This window comes from Macrobrachium nipponense, chromosome 14 (genome assembly GCF_015104395.2).
Source record: "Macrobrachium nipponense isolate FS-2020 chromosome 14, ASM1510439v2, whole genome shotgun sequence".
NCBI lineage: Eukaryota > Metazoa > Arthropoda > Malacostraca > Decapoda > Palaemonidae > Macrobrachium > Macrobrachium nipponense.
The window spans coordinates 24366762-24387436 of NC_087207.1; the positions used below are offsets into that span (position 1 = coordinate 24366762).

Here is a 20675-nt window from a genome sequence, read left to right on the forward strand (position 1 = left end):
AATTTAGTTTCTTGAAAGAGCTTTTGGTGCTTCAAGTAGCCTTTGTTTCTTTCACAGTGTCATTTTACTTGACAGTTTAGTGTATAAGGAAGCATGGTGTCATTAGATTCACTAACCATTTTTGTTGGGTCCCTAGGATTCCATCATTGATATTGTAAAGGAGAGAATGAACCCCCAGGAGATGGCGTTAAGTTCACGGGAAAGGAATCGAGCCCGCAGGAAAGCTAAACTCCTTATCAAACAAATATCTGTAGATGTGTCAGATTGTGTAAGTAAACAGTCTGATTTAGTTTTGTATTCATTAATTATTTCAGGGTGTATCGTAATGATTAGAGATTAATGTCATAGATCAATTATTGTAGACAAGTGTCAGTTTTTTAGCAGAATGAAAATGAAGTAGGGTCATAAATTTCATTGCTTCCAACCAACATAGTATAATTACAAAATGAAATTATGTACAATGTTAGTTTTATATCTGTTAAATCTTCATGACTTGTAAGTTTGAAAGTTAATGGTCCATGTTAAGCCTGATTAATTAATCCTGGAGTGTAATAATATTTGATCAGGTTATTTGTAATTTTTTTTATGTAATTTCCATGGAAGTTGTTGTTAAAAACGTAATAAATAATAATTCATGAACTGATTAGGATGGAAGCCTTCAGGATTACAGTCTTCATTCCATATGCAATTTTATTTTAGTCTTCACTGGATGAATTGCAGTTTTTGAAATGCTCACTGCATGTTGGAAGCTTTGAGTGACATGAATTGGTTCAAATGCTTCCCTGGAAGAGGCAGAAAGGTAAAGAAAATTCTTCAAGTAGCAAAAGAGATGAAAGATGTGTTGACTTTTTTGATGAGGAAGAAGAATGTATTGAGGGTCATAAAGAAGTATATAATATGGACATTTTAGAAACTTAGAGTAGAATTGAAGGCCACTAAGTGATGAAGGATCCTTATGATAGAATTCAATCCTTGGAATGTCATGGCAAAATCGCCCTTTGTATTGATGATCAGTTACAGTTTCTGCAACACTAACTGGACCTAACATCCTGGAAGCAATTCCATACAACCCTTATGCTCCTGATATCTTGGAAACAGTTTTGTATATCACTTGTGCTACTAATCCTATACTGATTGAGATATCCCATAAAGAATCCCCATAAAGTTCACCTGAAGCTGACAGCCTTCTCAGCATTATATTTGAGCTGTTGTGGTCTTATCACTGAAAATTACAAAGTCTATGTCATCCGCCTTGTTCCATTGAGTTCGCATCTTAAAGCTCATAATCATCGTTGCCTATCATCGTCCATTTTTTATTAGAAGGAAACAATAAGGTTAGGGAGCATTCAGTAATTTTTTGAGCGAGAGACTGACATCACATATTGTAGTTAAAGACTATTCAGTTTTGCTATTTTTATTTTTTCATAACTATGTTTCAACAGTATTTGTATGATATTAATAATGTATAGTCCGTATCATAATATGTACTGTATCGTAGATAGAGTTTGCTATATGTCATGAATTCATGTTTATACTAAGGAGCTTGGATGACTACTGTACGACTTTTTTAAGTAAGAAAATACTCTTAATTAATATGCCAGTTAATACCTATTTGGTGGTATTAGCCATCAAGCTGTTTACTGATGTTTCATTACTAATATGAATACAAATTATTGTAGTCACTCTTATGAAAGCACAGGTTATAATACTATTCTTTATTCCACAACAGTTACTCTTATTACTGAAAAGGTCTTTATTTACTGTCTAATTTTATTAACTACATTGTCCCAAGTTGAATCATTACTTAAGAACAAATTCTGCTGTTAATTCCTGTGAGTATCTAGCAGTGAGACTTGTTAGTCTACTAGATACGACTTATACTTTGTTAAAAATAACTGGAATGATTCTTGAAACTTGAATGTTTAGAGAGTTTTTTTCTCTTAATGTTTTAACCAGAGGGATTTATATGGATGTATTTGTGCCTTAAAACCTTTCTGTTGTCACTTTTCTGTTCTCGTTGCATTGGCAGAACCCGGATGAGGGCCCAGAGAGAAAACGAGCACGCATGAGTGGCAAAGGACAGTCAGATGAAGTGTGTAGCGATGATGAGAGTCAGATGGTAGTTGATGAAGGACCTGCAAGTGAAGAGGTTACGTATTTTATGTGCTTTATCCTTTCATTAGTTCCCTAGTTGTTTATCCATCTTTTAGTGTGAAAAAATTGAATTATCTCTCTCTCTCTCTCTCTCTCTCTCTCTCTCTGTTATTATTTTTATTAATAGAGAATTAGTTTATTCAGACCCCTGAGCCTAATAAAGGCCCTTCTCAGGCTGATTGTCTCTTTATATGGTACAAGTGTAGAAAATATAGGAAAGAAGGTAGTGAAACAAGAAAGTAAAGTGATAAGGAAATTGCTCTCTCTCTCTCTTATAGTATACATATATGTATATAATATATATAATATATTTTATATACATATATTATATATATATATATATATATATATATATATATAAAATAACTTGATTACGAAGTATATAAAATGTGATGCTATGTATAATTGAAGGTGATGCTACAGAGGAAAATTGAAAGGCAAGAAAGCCAAGAACTTTCGGTCCAACACGACCCTTTACTAATGCACAACTTGTGTCTAAGTAAAGGGTCGTGTTAGACCGAAAGTTCTTGGCTTTCTCGCCTTTCAATTTTCCTCTGTGGCATCACCTTTATATACATAATTTTCTTTACTGTGTTGTGTTGCATCATTGATGCCACATATTCTCTTTGTTTTATTGAATGATCATGTTAGAAATGTATTAAAAGTCTTGTATGTTTAGTTATTGCTGATTACTGATTTTCTCTTTGTTATATATTTTTTTGTCATTTATCTTTGAACAGATGTGTGAATGGCCTTTAGAAATGTTCTGCAATCTTTTGTCAACGGATTTGTTTAGTGTTTCTTGGGAGTCTCGACATGGCGCTGCCACAGCCCTCAGGCAGATTATCAGTATTCACGGTCAGGGAGCTGGAAAAGCTACTTATTATTCAAAGGAGCAGGTAAGATCTGTTTTATAGCTATTAACTTTTTGTATGAATATTTTTTTACTTTGTTCAGTTTGGGATACAGCTTGAGAAACATTTGTAACTTAAAACCCCTAAACAGTGTATTATACCAGAAAGAGCAAGTTATGTGATAGTCTCATTTTAGGAAAGTTCAGTGTCTTGTCTGATTTTTTATATCAGTGATCTCACCCTAGATTCCAGGGGATGTGCAAGTTGGGATTGACCATGATTCTGTGATGCCTCACTAGTCTGTTGGAAGTCAGTAAGATGTCTCTTTTCTTAGACAGTTTGGTCTACGTTTTGGATCACCTACCACTGGAAACATGTCATTGGCCTCTGTGTCCTCCTTAAGGTTTCCCATGCCAGTTCCTAATTCAGAGAACCCTTACAGGTTAAAGAAGATGCACATCGTAGCCCACTAAGAGTGAAAAGGGGAACCATTCTTTTTGAGCCAGTCCAGCTTCCAACTCAGGGGCAACAGGAAGCTTCCCATTGCCTCAGAGTTGGTAGGACTCACTCTCTTGATTTCTTGAAAATTCCCATGCTCCTCATACATTGCTTTAAATGGGCTAGGGAGTAAATTCCTTGTAACATGTGAGGGCTCTCTCAGACTCTTTGATGGATGGTGCGTTTTGTCCTTTTACCTCGTGATTGCTCCGGAGTAGGAGGTGTGAAGATTGATCTTAGGTCATACTGACTGTGGAGGTTATATCACGGACTGGAGGTAATGTTTCCATTGGGCACCCTATCTTGGTCAGGATTAGGGTTCAGGACCCGTTGCCTTTTCATCTTCTGAGGCTTTTTTTGTCAGTTTGTTCTCTATACTATCTGTAGAGCAGGCGCCTGGTGTTGCCAAGCTCTCTAGTGGGGTGTTTTCTTTGTTCTCACTCCTAATGCCATGGATTTGTAATTTTCATTCATCATACATTTGGTATCAAAGGTCTTTTTACCTGAAAATCACCATTTCACACTCCCTGCAGCTGTTGGTGTTCACTATTTGGTTTTCTTCCACCTTAGATGCATTGGTTATAGGGCTCTTCAGAGTCTGGAGATCCTTCCAAAGCCCTTCCCAACTTCCAAGTTCCTTCCTTTTAATGGAATAATAGCAGAGACGTCTTTCTTCGCAGATGTGTACCTCATCCTATGTACTAAATGGTGATTTAGGCTTTGTATGATAAATTGGTTTGTGATAACTAACCATCCTTTTAGATTAAAGTCAATTTTATATAAATTCGTTCATCATAAACTTTAGTGCAGCCTCCCTTCCCTACCGCATAGTGGAGACTGGCACAGTAGACTTAGGGGAAATGATAAGTACCTCAGAGTGTTGGGGAATTGGTTTAGGATGTTTGGTGGGACTGTTCTTTTTGAAATCTTTTTGCTTTGTTGGCTCTGTTGTGTCCCACAAAGTTAAATGTTGTTTTACAATGAATGGGTTTATGTAAAATCTTTATTTTGCTAACAGTTTTTAAAGAATTCATCAAAACATCACAGACTCTAAACAAGTTCTCTTTTTTTTCATTATTAGATGGAGAAGAATCACCAGGCCTGGTTGGAGGACATGGCTGTGAGGTTCTTGTGTGTTTTAGCCTTAGATCGCTTTGGAGATTTTGTGTCTGATCAAGTAGTTGCTCCAGTGAGAGAAACTTGTGCTCAAGCTTTGGGTAAGAGATCACTTTTCATGCAAAATAAATTTCCATCAAAGATGATGTTATGTAGCTTTAAGGCATGTGAGGTTAGAATTTAAACTGTCCAACCATGCATTCAGAAATTTACCCTATAATACTTCAGTTTATTGTATGTTGATTCATTATTTGCCATTTCTTAAGGACCCAGCTATACGGTGTTTCATTGCCAGTTGTAAATTGTTTTTTCAGCTTGTCTTACTATTGACTGTATCAACCCTTTGACATTTCAGCTTGCTTTTATGAATACAGGACTTAATTTACAAATGTAAGGTAAACTCAGAAACAAAATTCTGAACAGCTCCATTTATTTTAAAAGGCCAATTTCTTACAGGTGGTATTCTAAATCTCTTGAGTGAGCCGGGTGTTTATGACGTTTTGTCTGTCTTGGAAACCTTGCTCTCCTCAGCGGAATGGGAAGCTCGTCATGGAGGCCTTCTTGGCCTTAAGTATTTATTAGCTGTAAGAGCAGATATAAGATCCAGTCTTCTGACACATGCATATCCACACATTTACAAAGGTATGGGCCCTTTCTGCATTTGATTTTTAATTTATTTTTATAAGGCCATTTTTCATCAGAAATTGAAGAACAGGATTGCATGGTTTGAGTTAGCTTGCATGTTTGTTTCTTTAATTTTACTTAACCAAACATTTTGTTCATGAAACTTACCTGTCAGATATATATATAGCTGTATTTTCTGAAGTCCGACAGAATTTTAAAAACTTCCGACACACGCAGTGGTCGGTCAGGTGGTTAGTACCCATTCCCGCCGCTGGGAGGCGGGTATCAGGAACCATTCCCATTTTCTATTCATAATTTTTCTGTCGCCGGTGCTGAAAACACCTGTTTTCAGTACCTCCGTCTTAGGATTTTGGAAACATCATTGCCGCTAAGTATCCTAATTGTCTTTTGATTTATTTACTTGGATTTGTGGGATTTGTGGCTAGGCATACGCTATCTTAAATTGATTTGAATTTGATTCATTTTTGCATAAAATATCTGAATCTAGTTAGGCTAGTTTCAGACGTGGTTGTCTGCAAAGATAGGGTGTGGCTACCGAAAGCTTCAGTAGATCCGCACTTCGTATGTACGAGGGGTATGGGTCTTGCTTCTTTGTTGAGATTTGTCATGTAAGGAGTGTTGAGACTTTGTCTATTCCGTAAGGAAGACATGATTCGTATGTACGCAATTAATCAGTAAACATGTCTAATTCCGTAAGGAAGACGTATGATTTGTATGTACGCAATTAATCAGTAACAAAAGTCAGGGTAGTGAACCTGCTAACCTTCCTGTAGACTTTATTTTGCCTAACCCTGTAGTATGGCCTACGGGCTATGAATATGTCTACGAGAGGTGCTCGCTCTCCTTCATTGCTGTGAAGTGCTACTTCTGTAATTGTTACTCCTAACCCTGACATTCGGTTGCCTTCGGGCCCTAAGCAGTGTCTGTAGAGGAATTGCCCTTTCTCTGATACTCTTTCGATTCGTAACTTAGAATCGAAAGTGCTTGCTTTAGAGAGTAAAAGTGAAGTGGCAGAAGTGCAGTGATACCCCTTGTGTAGTGGAGGGTGCGTCAGATTGGCCTCGTTTCGCCTCTAGGCCGGGACCTCTGCTTGACTCCCAGGACCCGGGGAGGGAGCATGTCGAAAGCCTAAGGAGGGTTACAAGGAACCCCCACCGATCTGGCGTGCCTTCGGCAGTTTCTGCATGAAAACTCCCCAGACTGACCAAAGTGCTTTGAAACTGGTGCGAGTGCACGAATCCTGAAAGATTGCTTCTCGTCCGCCGAAGCGTCCTCCCCGTTGAGGGGTTGGAGCTTTCGGAAGGACTCGCGCCCTCTAAATAGAAGCTTTATAGAAGAGGACGCTTCACGTCCTCTCTCTCTCTCGTTATGCGTTTCAGTGAGAAGTAAGAAGGCGAACGTCGCCTGAACTCGTGTCCGTCTTTCCACCGAGAAATACGTAAAAGAAGTCATAGTAGCAGGAAGCTTTTGAGAGCGGGCCGCCCAAGCCAGGCGCGCGCGGGTGCAAGCCAAGGCGCGCGCGGGTGCAAGGGGCCAAGCGCGCGCCATGACGCCGAGCGCGCTCCAGTGTACGCCGAGCGAGCACAGCGCACGAGCCCAGGTGTGTCGCCTGGCTGAACGTTTCTGTGTTGAACTCTTCAAGCTCTTGGTTTTCAGAATTGGGCCTAAAGAAATTTTTAACCTATACCTTCGGTGATACCTTCTACCTCACCTGCAAAGAATGTGAAGTAGGCAGTGCTTCGGAGGAAGCTTAAAGTGAACAGACAACTTCTTCTTCGAAATCCAGCAAGACATCGGGTTTCGTGACTTCAAGAGGTCTCTGTCAATTAATATGCTTTTTCGCATAGGTGGATGGAGTTAAGGAAAGCTCAAGGGAAGATCTCGTTTGCTCTACCGCAAGCTTTGCTATTCTGCCAATAAATAATTTGTTGTCACTACCCCAGTCAAGACTTTGCGATAAGGCAGTTACGGGTTATAAAGGCTCGATGTCCTGCACGTCAGGACTCCTCGGCAACGTTCAGTAGGATTCTTGCAAAGGCATCATCAAAAGGACGCTCTTCAAGTGAAAGCGCAAGACAGGACTTCCTTTGCCATACTGCCAATAAATTTAAGCTTTAGCAGGCATTAGTTGTGATACGGGAGAGGAAGCTGGTTGGAGATTTTCTTCCTCTTCCCAGGATAATTTTGCAAGCTTTTTAGCCCATCTGAAAGGGTTTTTCAGATGATAGATTTTGCTAGTTTCTAGTCGGGACTACGCTGCCGAATTGAACATCGTCGTTCTACCTGCTGTAAGCCCAGTCTCTTAACAGGATTCTTGCCCCTTCCTCGTTTGAGACGGGAATCGGAAAAATTAAATGCTCGACTTCCTGGATTACGTTTTGTCAATTCAGTGACTTCCCCCATTGACAATATACTATCGTTTTGTCAAGTAAGTGGGTATCCCCTCATTGACAAAATCTCTCTTTGTCCCGTAAATGGTGTTTAGTTCTCATTGACAAACATCTCATTAACTTGATATTGCGTAAGCGAATAAGCTCTTATTGACAAGATTCGGAAGAGCTCTCATTCGTCATTCGCAGACTCGTACAAGAAATAGACTTGTAGACTACGTCAATGAACGTTTATGTCCAATAACATAAGAATCTTGAGCTGACTGCTTCGATTCTCTTAAGTTTTGTTCATGAAACTTGCCTTGGGGGTTTTTTTCAGATATGTTTATGTAGCTGTATTTCCGAATTCAGCTATATAATATGTCTGCCAGGTAAGTATGAAGAAACTTTATTGTGATAGAATTTCATATTTTTGCCTTTTGTCCGGGCCTTTATTTTATTTTCTTCTGGTTGGTTCTAAGTCAATATACGCTTGCTGTAGTTACCTCTTCGGATGGCAACCGAGAGGTCTATTGTTTATTTTAAGGACATTTAATCGTTACTCCCTGCAGCCTTCATGGAGTTTCCGATTTATCTTTTACCATTGTATGGTAGTGTTCTGACGACACAAACGCATCTATATATTTAGCGTTTTCTGTTTCGCTTAAATATACCAGCTTGAGAGTCTTTCTGTGCTCAAAAAATAGCGGACCTATTTTCTTCGTAGAATAGGGTAGCTGGCAACCCAGACATAAAGTTAAGAGACGACGTTCGTAAGCTGCTGGCTGCTGCTGTCACGCTGTGTCTGTCCTCCAGTCCCAACCGAGACCAGTAGGCAGTAACAGATCGTGCGCTGTCATGCGCGGTAGGTACGTCTCTCTCTCCTGCGGGATTGACTGACTAACCGTATCTCTGTGCTGACGGTTACGTCTCTCATGCGGGATTGACTGACTAACTGTATCTCTGTCCTACAATCACGGACTTTAGCCTAAGATTGAGGGGATTTCTTACGTGAATGGAATAAACGTTGCATTCGTTTTTGCCTTACTATGTTCAACAGTTATCTCTTAATCCTTTCGGTGCTCGTTACTGCACGGTATGGAACTACGAGTCTACCGCAACATTGCACTTGTTCCGATACGTAATACAAACCCTCGGTCCTTTAACAATAAGGAAGGTAACTAGCGGCAGCTGGGACGGTCGTAAGCTTCGAACAAGGGGAGAACGGTAGTTAACTGCTTGTCCGATCGTGGCGCGCGCCCGCGCGCCCGAGAGGTGAAGAATCACTTTTTTTGCTTTCGGCCGCGGGTGTGAAGGACGTGTTCGTCATCGCTCTCTGCCCGCTTCATCGTCGTATGCTTTGTTTATATTGTGTTTTCTACTAATGGTTTGGTTTGAATCCTTGAAAATGAAACTGTAAGTACACTGTTTTCATTTTCATTACTTAATATGAATCAACATGGAGCTATCGCCGTAGAGACGGCGATTTCCGCTCTTTCATGAATTGAACCCTTGAATTATGTCTCGGTGCCGAGGGCGGGCGCACTCGCGCCGAGTCATGTATTTTGGGCGAAAGTGTGTAATTGAAAGATGTAAGTACTCTTTTTTCATTATATTTTTGCCCTGTGCGTTCGTTGCCGAGAGCTTGATTGCGCTCGGCAAGAGCCTCTTATTTTGTATGAATAGAATGCAATGAAAGTGGATTCGCAATGCAGTTTTCTTTTCATTTTCATTTATTAATTGCATCAAATTTAATTTTGGATCAATTTCCGCTCTTACCGGGAATTAATCTTTACGATTTATTGCTGTGAAAGTGAAAATAGCAAGTGTCAGTATTGTTCATTTTCATATATATTTATGATAGCATCATATTTTTATGGATCAAGTTTCCGCTCTTACCGGGAATTGATTTTTCCCTCTTTAATGTTCTATGAAGTGAATCGCAAAGTGCAAGTATTCTGTTTCATTTTCATATTACTTTGCATTCTGCTGTTGCGGTGGGGGTAGGGGGAAGCGGAAGGTCTGCCAGGTAGTCGTCGGAAAGCTCTCCCGCGAACTCCCTTGGTATCCGATTCTTCGTCTTCTTTCCTGCCCCCCGCTCAGCTTCCTCGTATTTTGTTTTTGGGGTCTTCCTTCCGTTCGGGGTGGGGGCATTGTCTCCCCCCCCCCGTGCGTGAGGGAACCCCTCTTACTAATCTGTCTATGCTACCGCAGGTGCTACAGCCGTGGGAGACGACCTTGGACAGGTATGGACCACTGCGGCTGCAGGGCGTGCCTAGCATCCACGATCTGCTGCAGAGTCTAGCGAGGTCTGGGGCGGTGACCTTGGAGTGGTCTCCACTACAACCTTCACGGCCGCGTTATGCTGCTTCCCCCCGCTGGTCTACACTCCCCATGCTGTGTCGGTGACGCCGTCTGCCGCTTCTAGGCCGGTCGCCGCCGTACCGAGGAGGGGTATGCCGCCGCCCGCCTGTGTTTTCTTCGTCGTTGCCTGCCCCAGACTTCCGCTGTTCCAGCAGCTCGCCCCTGGGACCGGCCGCCAGTACCACGCTGGCTGCCGATGTTCTCGAGGCGATGGCTGGGCCTGCCGTACCTGTTCGCTGATGTGGTTTCCCTGCTACTGGCTTGGCTGTCCCTTCTCGTGTTTACCGCTGCCGCTGTTCCTGCCGCTCCTGAGCTGGTTGCTGTTCCTGTCGCTCCTGGTTCCTGCGTCTGTCCATGCTGGTCCTGCCCATGGTGTGTCTTCCCCAGTCCAGGTCCTTCCGGACAGGTGCAGTCGGGCCGTGTTGCTTCGGCAATAGGCCCGACTCCGGCCTGGATGGAGGACCTGACGACTGTCCTGCGTGAGCTGACGAAGAAGAGGAAGGTGTCATCTTCGTCTGTTGCTGCCTCTCCCCTTCGACTTCTAAGGGCCCATAAGCCGAAGAAGAAGAAGGCTGCCTCCCCCCTAAGAAGTCTCCTTCGTTCGGGAACTTCTAAGGGCCCGTCCCCACCTCGGTGGGACGGGGGGTCCTTCTGCTGGTCCTCCTGCTCCTTTCGGGGAGCGGGGGCCCGTCTCTCCCCTTCCGTAAGGAAGAGATAGACGGGGACCAGAGGAGTATCGGTTAGCTCTGGTATTCCTCGCCTGGTGCTAGCGGCGATGCCGCTACGCCAGGTTCCGGCTCGGTCTCTCGTCGGTTCGGGCGGGGAGATCCCGAGTGTACGCTCTCCCTCGGGAGACCGTTCAAGCCAAAGTTTCGGCGCCAGAGTTCGCTCGGCGCCAAGACCACGGCACGGAGCAGAAGGCTGGCGAGAACCGCTCAGGTGACTCTGCCAGGCCAGCGGCCGCTCTCGCAGCGACCAGCTGGTAACCGGGTTTTGTTATTCCCCACGAAGACTCCTTCGGGAACTTCGAAGGGCTCGTCACATTCCGGTGTGACGGGGGGGTTCTTCTGCTGGCCTCCTGTTCCTTCGGGAACGGGGCCCGTCTCCCCTTCTGAGAAGAAGAAGAAGACGGGGACCAAGGGTGTGCTGGCTACCGCTGGTACACCCTCGCTGGTCTTGGCAGCTCTGCTGCTAAGCCAGGTACCGGCTCTGGTTTCTCGTCCGCGAGAAGTTCCGAGTGTACGATCTCCTTCGGGTGACCGTGCAGCCAAAGTTAAGACGCCTGAGTTCGCTCAGCGTCATGACCGAGCACGGAGCAGAAGACTGTCGAGAGCCGCTCAGGTGACTCTCGCCAGGCCAGCGGCCGCCTCTCGCAGCGACCAGCCGGTACCTCGGGTGGACGTGACGGTCTCTGACCGGCCACGGGTTTGAGGCTGGGAAGAGGTCCCCCCAGGTCCCCTCGACCGACGGTACCAGCCTCGGCTGGTACCAGCGGTTTGACGTGCCGCGAGGACGCTCACCGGTCTCACGGCGAAAGCGAGCTCTGCAGGTCACCTGACCGCCGCTCCCACAGGAGGGACCGGGCGTATACGGTGACGCAGCAGCAGCTCGTCTGACGCACGGGACCGGGTCGACGTGCTCAGTCGAGCTCGCCACAGGTGAGCGGCACGGCCAGGCCTGCAGATCGATCCCCACCGCGGGTTGGTGATCGGCTGCAGCCCCCCACGTACGCTGGTCCTGCCAGCGAGCGGGGGGGGAGCGTCAGGTCTGTCTCTCCACTACCTTCAACTTCCTCGGGCTACACCGGGAAAGAGCGAGGTAGCTAGGAGTGATCGTGAGAGGTGCGCCGCTCACGATCCCGTCACGACGCCGCACGTGCCACATATGGTCTTAGGACCAACCAGGACGTACGCGCAAGTGATTGGAGGCGACCGTCAGGGGGAGAGGGGGTAGCGTCAGTTCTGTCTCTCCGATACCTTCAACTTCCTCGGCATACGCCAGGAAGAGCTAGGTATATAGAGTGATCGTGAGAGATGCGCCGCTCACGATCCCGTCACGACGCCGCACGTGCCAGTTGGTCTTAGGACCAACCAGGACGTACGCGCAAGTGATTGGAGGCAACCGTCAGGGATCTGTTGCTGGTCCTTCTTCTGAAGGAGGAGGGTCCTGGGAGCTGCTCTTGTGGGGAGGGACTGGACGGTCCTACTCCTCAAGACGCTGTAACTTCCGAGATTCAGAGTAACTTTACCCAGGTTATTGCACTGATTCGTCAGCACAACGACCGGGGGGAAGGATCGCCGCTCCCACCAGCAGAGCCCATGTCTCTGCTCGAGTCGTTTTTGGGGCCCGAGAGCGGAACCCAAAACCGACGGTGGGTATGCCGCGATCGGAGCTTACCGATTCTGTCTTGAACCAGAGTCTCTCGTCTCCGGACAAGAAGGCTCTCTCAGTTCTGGCCGGTCGATCAAGCTACTTCCACCTCCTCTACTGCGACAGCGGCGTTTCTACGTGTCTTCGGACACCGTATTTAAATACTCCTTCGGTCCTCCTGAGAGGTTTCGACCTCGACGAGGACTGGAATGAGTCGGAGGACGGTATCGGCTCTCTCCTGTCAGGTGTCGATCAGCCCCACCCAGACGACGTTCACAGTGGCGGCAGACCCTTACCTACAGTGAGAGTTCGTAACCCTCCTCTTTTTTTGGTTTTTGGGGAAAAACGTTTTCTCCTGACGATACGTTTTCCCAGACTCTGAGAGCCATCGCCGCAAGGCGATGGCTGCTCCTACTCTTCTCCAACTGCTAGTTCCACTGGGAAGGCGAGCGAGTAATCCAATTCCTCCCCCATTTCCCTCTCTCCTTACGGCTACGAGGGAAAGGGGAAGGATCCTACAGAGATTTCTCTGTAGGATCCCACGTTGGGGACTGCGCTACCAGGGGGGACCTTCGGGTCCTACCTGACGTAAGCCCCGGTCGTTGAGGAGGGATCCTGCCCCATTCTCGATTTCTACGGGAATCGAGAGGACCACCAGCCGATATCGTTTGACGAATTCGGTGGGGGTTTCGCAGGACTGCTTAGAATTCTACGGAATTCTAGCGCATTCAGAGTGTTTAGAGGTTTCTTACGATCTCCAAACACTTAGGCAGACCACGGTCCAAAGTGAGCGAGACGAGAATCCCCGATATGTTACACGATAATCGGGAACCTCGCCTATGCTCGATTCCTGGAATTTCTAGCATTAGGAAGAAGACTGCTGCTGAAAGAAGACTATCTCACAGTAGGCGACCAACCTGGAATAGAGAGAACGGACGGGAATATCCAGTTTTGGCTGGAACTATCGTCTTAGTATTCTGTTCACCATTGAAGCTTTCCTTCGAGGAAGACTTCTCCTTCACTCTCTTGAATAGAGAACGAAGGTGGTCGATCTCCAATCCTTATTTTGTTTTCTTGAAGGAAAGAATTTAGGATGGAGAATCGTTGTTCAGAATCCTACAAATATAACTACGTATATTAACCTCAGCGACATGATTCTGCTAAGCAGTTGAATGGTCCGAGGGTAGGCGCAATATCCTGGTTATTCTACGGATTTTGCGACTTAGACGAAAAGTATTCTAATTGAACTGCAACCCGGGTTGCCTGCAACCTCCCAGGAGTTTCCATTTCAATTTTATATACTTATGGTGTTGTTCACAACAACACCATTTTTAGCTTTTATATTTACCGAAATTCGTTTCGCTTAAATATAATTGCTCGAGCATCCCATCTTTTTATGCTCGGTGGTTCTAGCCGAACGCATTCCTTCGTGAAGGATTACTTTGGCAACTCAGGATGACGAGTCAGCGACAGCTACTGCGTATTGAATTGCCCGAGGCATTTCAGTATCAGCTGCCGCTTTGAGATAGACGGTTGTTTATGTCCTTTCTCACCGCTTTGGATTTGAATTGGAATAACAACCGTATCTCTGCCAACAATCACGGACTTAAGTCTCTGATTAACGGGTATTCTCGCATACATGAATGACCATCTACTGCTGAGAAACGCTAGTATTCATCGTCTTCGGTATGCGAGAATTTTAAAAAACAGAGATATCTATTCGACTCTCATCTTTCTGTTTACCGCACGGTAACAGAATTCTGTAATAGTCTCTTGCTGCATCGTATCCCGATAATGCGAATGATTTTTGCGGAATCTGAGTTTGTCCTCAAAATATCTTGTATTTCGGAGTGTACAATTGTTCATTGTTCACCCCGGATTAGCAGATGTATTGAAAGACATCGCCTACTCCCACACCTGCCAGCTCTACTTCCAAACGTTCAGTCCCATGAGAAGCAGTTCTTCAAGCGGCTATCCCCGCCCCTGTGTTTCATTACTGAAGAACGCCCCGCTTTCATTGCACAACGGACAGCAATGAAATGGCGGTTAGCGTTTTCAGTCATGTGTAAGCACAGGTTTAGAATCTTGAGATTCCTTCTCTCGCTTCAGCTGGAAGACGTAGGTTGCATTCATTGCCTACCTTCGTCTTCAACGTCACATAGTGTTGTTTCTCCTTAAGCTGAGATTCACATCTATGAGATTTTCTTGCCATCAGGGACCTCGGTCTTTTGAAGGCAATTGACTTTCGCCTTTTGAGCTTATGCATTAAGAGAATCATCGCCGCGCCGTCCGGCATCGGTGACTAACAAATATTTTATTTGTTTGGTCTCTCAGCATAACTCTTTAAGGGCGAAGGTCACGTGACTTACCCGGATGCTTGGACAACTTGCCTCTACTGATTCCGAACCAGTCAGTCGGCACTCGGCAGCTGTCAGAGCATCCGAGTCAGTTACGAACTATGCTGCGGACTTAGTTCGGTTGTTCCAGAGCAATCATTCACTTCGTCTTAATAGCTTGTGTCAGTATGAGTACTGTACATAACCAAAGTCGAGAAGAGGGATAGGTCATACGACCTATTCCCTTCTTTTCGTCTTAGGTAACTGCATGACTTCTCTTGAGAAGTCAAGCACACAAAGGGATGGGGATTTGTGACGCTCGATTTCGTACCGATCTTCGTAGCGAGACTCAGAACCCTTCGGTAACTGACGATTGGTTCGAGTCCTTCACAATACTCCCTCCCTAATGGACGTCACCGCCTCCGATACGAAGGCTATGCTGCTTTGTCCTGTGAGGTGCGACGGAGCTGTCTGAAGAAACTCGACACCCAGGATGAGTGTGGGACGCCTCTTCATCATTCTCTCGCGTTCCGCAAGAACTTCTCCGTGGCGCAGGTGTATGAAGGCAGCGCCTGGTCCACCCGGACCAAGGAAACCAACATGCACCTCCTTCTACCTTCAGGGATATTGCCCCACACGTTCCTTTGGATCTTTTTCCTTGGGACCGTGGTGGTTTGCTCAACACGTTGTGTAGTTAACCCCAGACCCTCGCAGGCTGAACAGCATCGAGTCCTGGTGTGACCGTAAGAATGGATGAGGAATGAGAGTGTGACTGGCTCCTCTTCCCATCTTTTTCTTCCCTCTACCTTGGGTAGAGGGACACGGTCGTCACCCTGCTGGGTAAGGACGAGATGCAGGTGAGCTACTCAATAGAGCACCATCCTATCCCTTTCAGTAGGGATAGGAGTAAATATCCACCACTTCCTCCAACAAGGGGGAGGAAGTGGATGCCAAATTGAGACAAACCCATCATTTTATGATTGTCCTCTTGCAAACAGGAACAAGTTCTTGCTTGCTGGTACGAAGAGATACGCTTGCCTCTCTCTTAGTACTTGGCCCAGAGGTCTGACCATTGATCCTGCGGTGCACACCCCGATCAATCGGACAGAGGTTTGGATCCCTCCCTTGCTCTTACGACCAGGGAGGCACTCCAGGGGTTGGACGAACACCATCTGTTCACCAAAAAGACTCAGATTCCTCCCACCAAGAAGTGAGTCTTCCTATTGTTAAAGGACCGGAGGGTTTGTATTACGTATCGGAACAAATGACAATTTGTCGAAAATTGCATTTTTCTAACTATACAAACCTGAGGTCCTTTACATATAGCCCACCTCATGCCACCCCTCACTCTGCAACTTTTTGCACTGCAGGGCCTAAAGCAAAAGTGATTCTTCACCCTCTCGGGCGCGCGGGCGCGCGCACGATCGGACAAGCAGTTAACTACCGTTCTCCCCTTGTTCGAAGCTTACGACCGTCCCAGCTGCCGCTAGTTACCTTCCTATTGTTAAAGGACCTCAGGTTTGTATAGTTAGGAAAAATGCAATTTTCGACAAATTGTCATTTTATATGCTCTCCCCAGCTTAGGCAAAGCGCAGCCTTTTTATTGGGAAGTAGCATACTCGGGGGAGGGAATGGATGAGCTTGCTGGGCGACCATGTCCTTCCTAAAGAAGTTTGTTTCCCCGAATAGACTGCAATTCAGAACCACCAGTTTTTTAACCAGTCCTTTACGGGAAACTGAAAATATTATTTTCAAGATCTAGGAATGATTCTGAACACTCTCAGTGCGTCTATCACCTGAGGTGATAGAAAGAAGGTGCCGGACATCTGGATAGGGTTTCAGATGTCCTGGATCTTAATCTGAAAGAAGTAAAAGCGATTCGGTAGTCCCTCCAGCCTCGAAACGAGTTTTTGGGAACCAGTGGTCCAGATCAACCTGATATTCCACAGCTCTCTCATATCTTAAGAAGTATCTTCTCTCGGTCCTTTTTCGAGGTTTACGAGAAGAGCCTATTATAAACAACAGCATAGAATGTAACGATCCTCTACAGGTTCGTTACAGGATTGCAAAAGTCCGTACGAATCGTCTCGATCGACGGCAGCAACTATTTACTTCCGAGTGGAATCTTTCTTTAGAAGTTATTTGAGAGTTGTGTAGACTTTAGGACGCCCTTTCATTCTTCTCTTCGATATGTTGAGGCGAAGAGGCTTCTTCTTCTCTGCTCCCTTATTCTCGATCCGGATCGGTACCATTAAACGCCATCCTATGATATTGAACGGGGAAGGATGGTTTAAGTCTTTTTTTCCCCTTTTTCAATCGCTTAGGAAATGTAATAAGAGGATTTAATGATGTCACAGGGGAGCGACAATGACGCTGATCGCCCCATGTTTGGCCTTCAGGATCCTGGATTCACAGAGGTCACATCTTCCTAGTTCACTTTCCAAGGACCTTTTCCGAGAGAGTCGGTCTACTCTAACTCGAAAGGTACCTATAACCTCTCCCGCTCTGAGTCTGACTACGTTCAGACTATCGAGATGTTGACAGGAATAAGATTACTGTCTTCCGTTTTCCGTCTGAAGAATGGGATAAGCTGGCAGTCACAAAACTATTAAAGAATACGCAAACTATGTTGTTGACGGCCTTTGGGCTCAGAGATTTGCGTCTGTCAAACAACAAAGCCCTTCACGATTTTTGAGTTCCTGTGGAATCTCGAAACTCGCTCACCATCTACATTTTGTCTCACCTGTGTTTTCTCGGAGTCAGACACTCGTGCGAGAATCAGGCGACATATAGTAGCCCTGAGTTTCTTGTTGACGAAGTCGGTTGCGTTTATACACCCCGATAATCGTGTAACGAGACCAGGTTGGACTGTCAGGCATTCTTCCTTCGGGACTGAATCGCCTTTTTGCTCCTCGCTCCTTTCTCCTGGCACCAGAAGCTCGAGTCAGGAGTTTGATTCGCCTGACGACGTTGGGTTGCGTTGATACACCCCCAATGGTTTTGCTTAGATTGAATCGCCCAGGCAGTCCAGACACTCATCCTTCAGCGAAGAATAGTGCCTTATGGTTCTTCAGGGTACAGCCTTGCTGTCCGTGATTCGTCTGACTGGTCAACTGGTCGGTCACCTGACTTTAGTACAGACGTACTGACTGTGCATGTCCAGATCGAAGCTTTCAATATGGAACTTAGACGTAGTCTGAAGTTCTTGATGTCAAAGCATTCGAACCTCTCCTACCTGTTAACTTCTTGCATGTGATCAGGAAGGCCTTCTTCTAACCACCTAGATACGACAAAGAGGGTTAGTGAAATTTTAAGCCATCGTCACAAGTTTTGGCTTTAGAGAACACAAGGCGGTGTGCTCTCTAAGCCTTCCGTTGTGGCCTAAGAATGGAAACCCTTTTTGTTTTGTCCTTGGGCCAGGAGCTTGGAAGCAAGGATGGCACAAGTTAGTGGGCAGGAGCCAGAGAGAGTCCTGTGCCCTGTTGGGTCTCTCAAGTTTTATCTACATAAAACTCAAGAAAGTCGAAGTCATTTGGGCAATCTGCAGTGTTCCGAAAAACCGACCAGACTTGCCCATATCGAGAACACCCTGGCTTTAGTGTTAAGGAGTTCTTTCAAAAATGCTCCTTCAGTTGTGTTTCAACAAAGAATTGAAATCTTTTTATCTGAATGCTCACGAGGTGAGGGCGCGGCCTCGGAAGCATTTAAACAGAGCATGGCACTCGGCAACATCCTGAGTACCATGTTTTAGCGAAGCAACTCTGTGTTCACTTCACACTCCCCCCCTGCGAGATGTGAAGATGGCATATGAGATCTGCTGCTCGCTAGGGCCATACGTGTCTGCAGACACAATCTTGGGGGCAAGAAGTACACTCATCCTATCCTGTAGAAAATGGTTAGGAAGAGCTCTTAATTTAGTTGTTGAGTCGCCGACAACGGCGACTTCTTAACTCTTAAGCCTTAGTTAACACACCTTAACTTTGGCTAGGTTGGTTAGGTGGTGATATATATATTTATATATATATATTTATTTGTTCATGAAACTTACCTGTCAGATATATATATAGCTGTATTTTCTGAAGTCCGACAGAATTTAAAAAACTTCCGACACACGCAGTGGTCGGCCAGGTGGTTAGTACCCCCCATTCCCGCCGCTGGGAGGCGGGTATCAGGAACCATTCCCATTTTCTATTCATAATTTTTTCTGTCGCCGGTGCTGAAAAACAAAAACACCTGTTTTCAGTACCTCCGTCTTAGGATTTTGGAAACTTCATTGCCGCTAAGTATCCTAATTGTCTTTTGATTTATTTACTTGGATTTGTGGCTAGGCATACGCTATCTTAAAATTGATTTGAATTTGATTCATTTTGCATAAGTATCTGAATCTAGTTAGGCTAGTTTCAGAGGGTGTTGTCTGCAAAGATAGGGTGTGGCTACCGAAAGCTTTGGTAGATCCGCACTTGGTATGCACGAGGGGTTTGGGTCTTGCTTCTTTGTTGAGATTTGTCTGTCCATGTAAGGAGTGTGATGACTTGTCTATGTTCCGTAAGGAAGACGTATGATTCGTATGTACGCAATTAATCAGTAAACATGTCTATTCCGTAAGGAAGACTAGATTCGTATACGCATTAATCGTAAAAAAAAGTCCAGGGTATGACCTCTAACCTTCCTGTAGACTTTATTTTGCCTAACCCTATAGTATGGCCTACGGGTTATAATATGTCTGCGAGAGGTGATCGCTCTCTCCTTCATTGTTGTGAAGAGTGCTACTTCTGTTATTGTTACTCCTAACCCTGTAATGTTGCCTTCGGGCCCTAAAACAGTGTCTGTAGAGGTTATTGCCCGCCTCTCTTATACTCTTTCGATTCGTAACTTAGAATCGAAAATGCTTGCTTTAGAGAGCAATAGTGAAGTGGCTAAGTGCAGTGATAGTGCCCCCTTGTGTAGTGGAGGTGCGTCAGATCGGCCTTATAACGCCTCTAGGTCTAAGACCTCTGTCGGACTCCCAGGACCACAGGGAGAGGGCATGTCGAAAGCCGAAGGAGGGTTACGAGGAACCCCCACCGGTCTGGGGCGTGCCTTCGGCAGTTTTCTGATGAAAATCCCCAGACTGCCAAAGTTCGTGCACGTGCACGAATCCTGAAGGATTGCTTCTCGTCCTCCGAGGCGTCCTCCCCGCGCAAGGGTTGGAGCTCTCGAAGGACTCGCTGCCCTCTAAGAAGCTTTAGAGAAGAGGACGCTTCACGTCCTCTCTCTCGTCACGGAGGGAACGTCAGATCCGCCCCATAACGCCCTCTAGGCTGGACCTCTGTCGGACTCCCAGGACTAGGGAGAGGGCATGTCGAAAGCCGAAGGAGGGTTACGGGGAACCCACATCGCTCTGGCGTCCCTTCGGTAGGACCTGTTGACGTTCCCAGGCTGCGGAAGATCGTGCACGTGCACGAATCTCTAAGGACTCTTCGCCGCCCTCTAAATAGAAGCTTTATAGAAGAGGACGCTTCACGTCCCCTCACTCTCTCGTTATGCGTTTTCAGTGAGAAGTAAGAAGGCGAACGTCCGCCTGATCACGTGTACGTCTTTCCACCAGAGAAATATGAAAAGAAGGCAGTTTTCTCTCGCTTGTTTTGACGCCTGTCAGGAGCGTGACGCTTTTTCTGCATGCTTCTTTTGACGCTCGGCTTGAACGGGACGCTCGGATGGACGCCAGGCGTGCGCCAGTGGACGCCGAGCGTCCTCAGCCAGTGGACGCCGAGCGCGCGCCAGTGGACCGCCGAGCGCGCGCGCCAGGACGCCGAGCGTCCTCCGCAAATGGACGCCGAGCGCGCGCAGCGCACACCAGTTTGTCTCCTGGCTGAACGTTTCTGTTGAACTCTTCAGACTTCAAGCTCTTGTTTAAGATTTTGAGCCTCAAGAATGTGAAGTAAGCAGTGCTTCGGAGGAGCTTAAAGTGGAACAGACAACTTCGTCTT

The 20675-nt window shown here is 45.8% G+C and overlaps 1 protein-coding gene across 1 annotated transcript in view; it reads left to right on the forward strand.

Annotated features, from left to right (window-relative positions):
* LOC135226397 (TATA-binding protein-associated factor 172-like) overlaps nt 1-20675 on the forward strand; it is a 165766-nt gene that overhangs the window by 20303 nt on the left and 124788 nt on the right. The window contains 5 exon segments of the mRNA XM_064265884.1: nt 137-268; nt 2030-2149; nt 2895-3053; nt 4588-4723; nt 5079-5264. Of these exon segments, the coding sequence (XP_064121954.1) occupies nt 137-268; nt 2030-2149; nt 2895-3053; nt 4588-4723; nt 5079-5264 (733 nt within the window).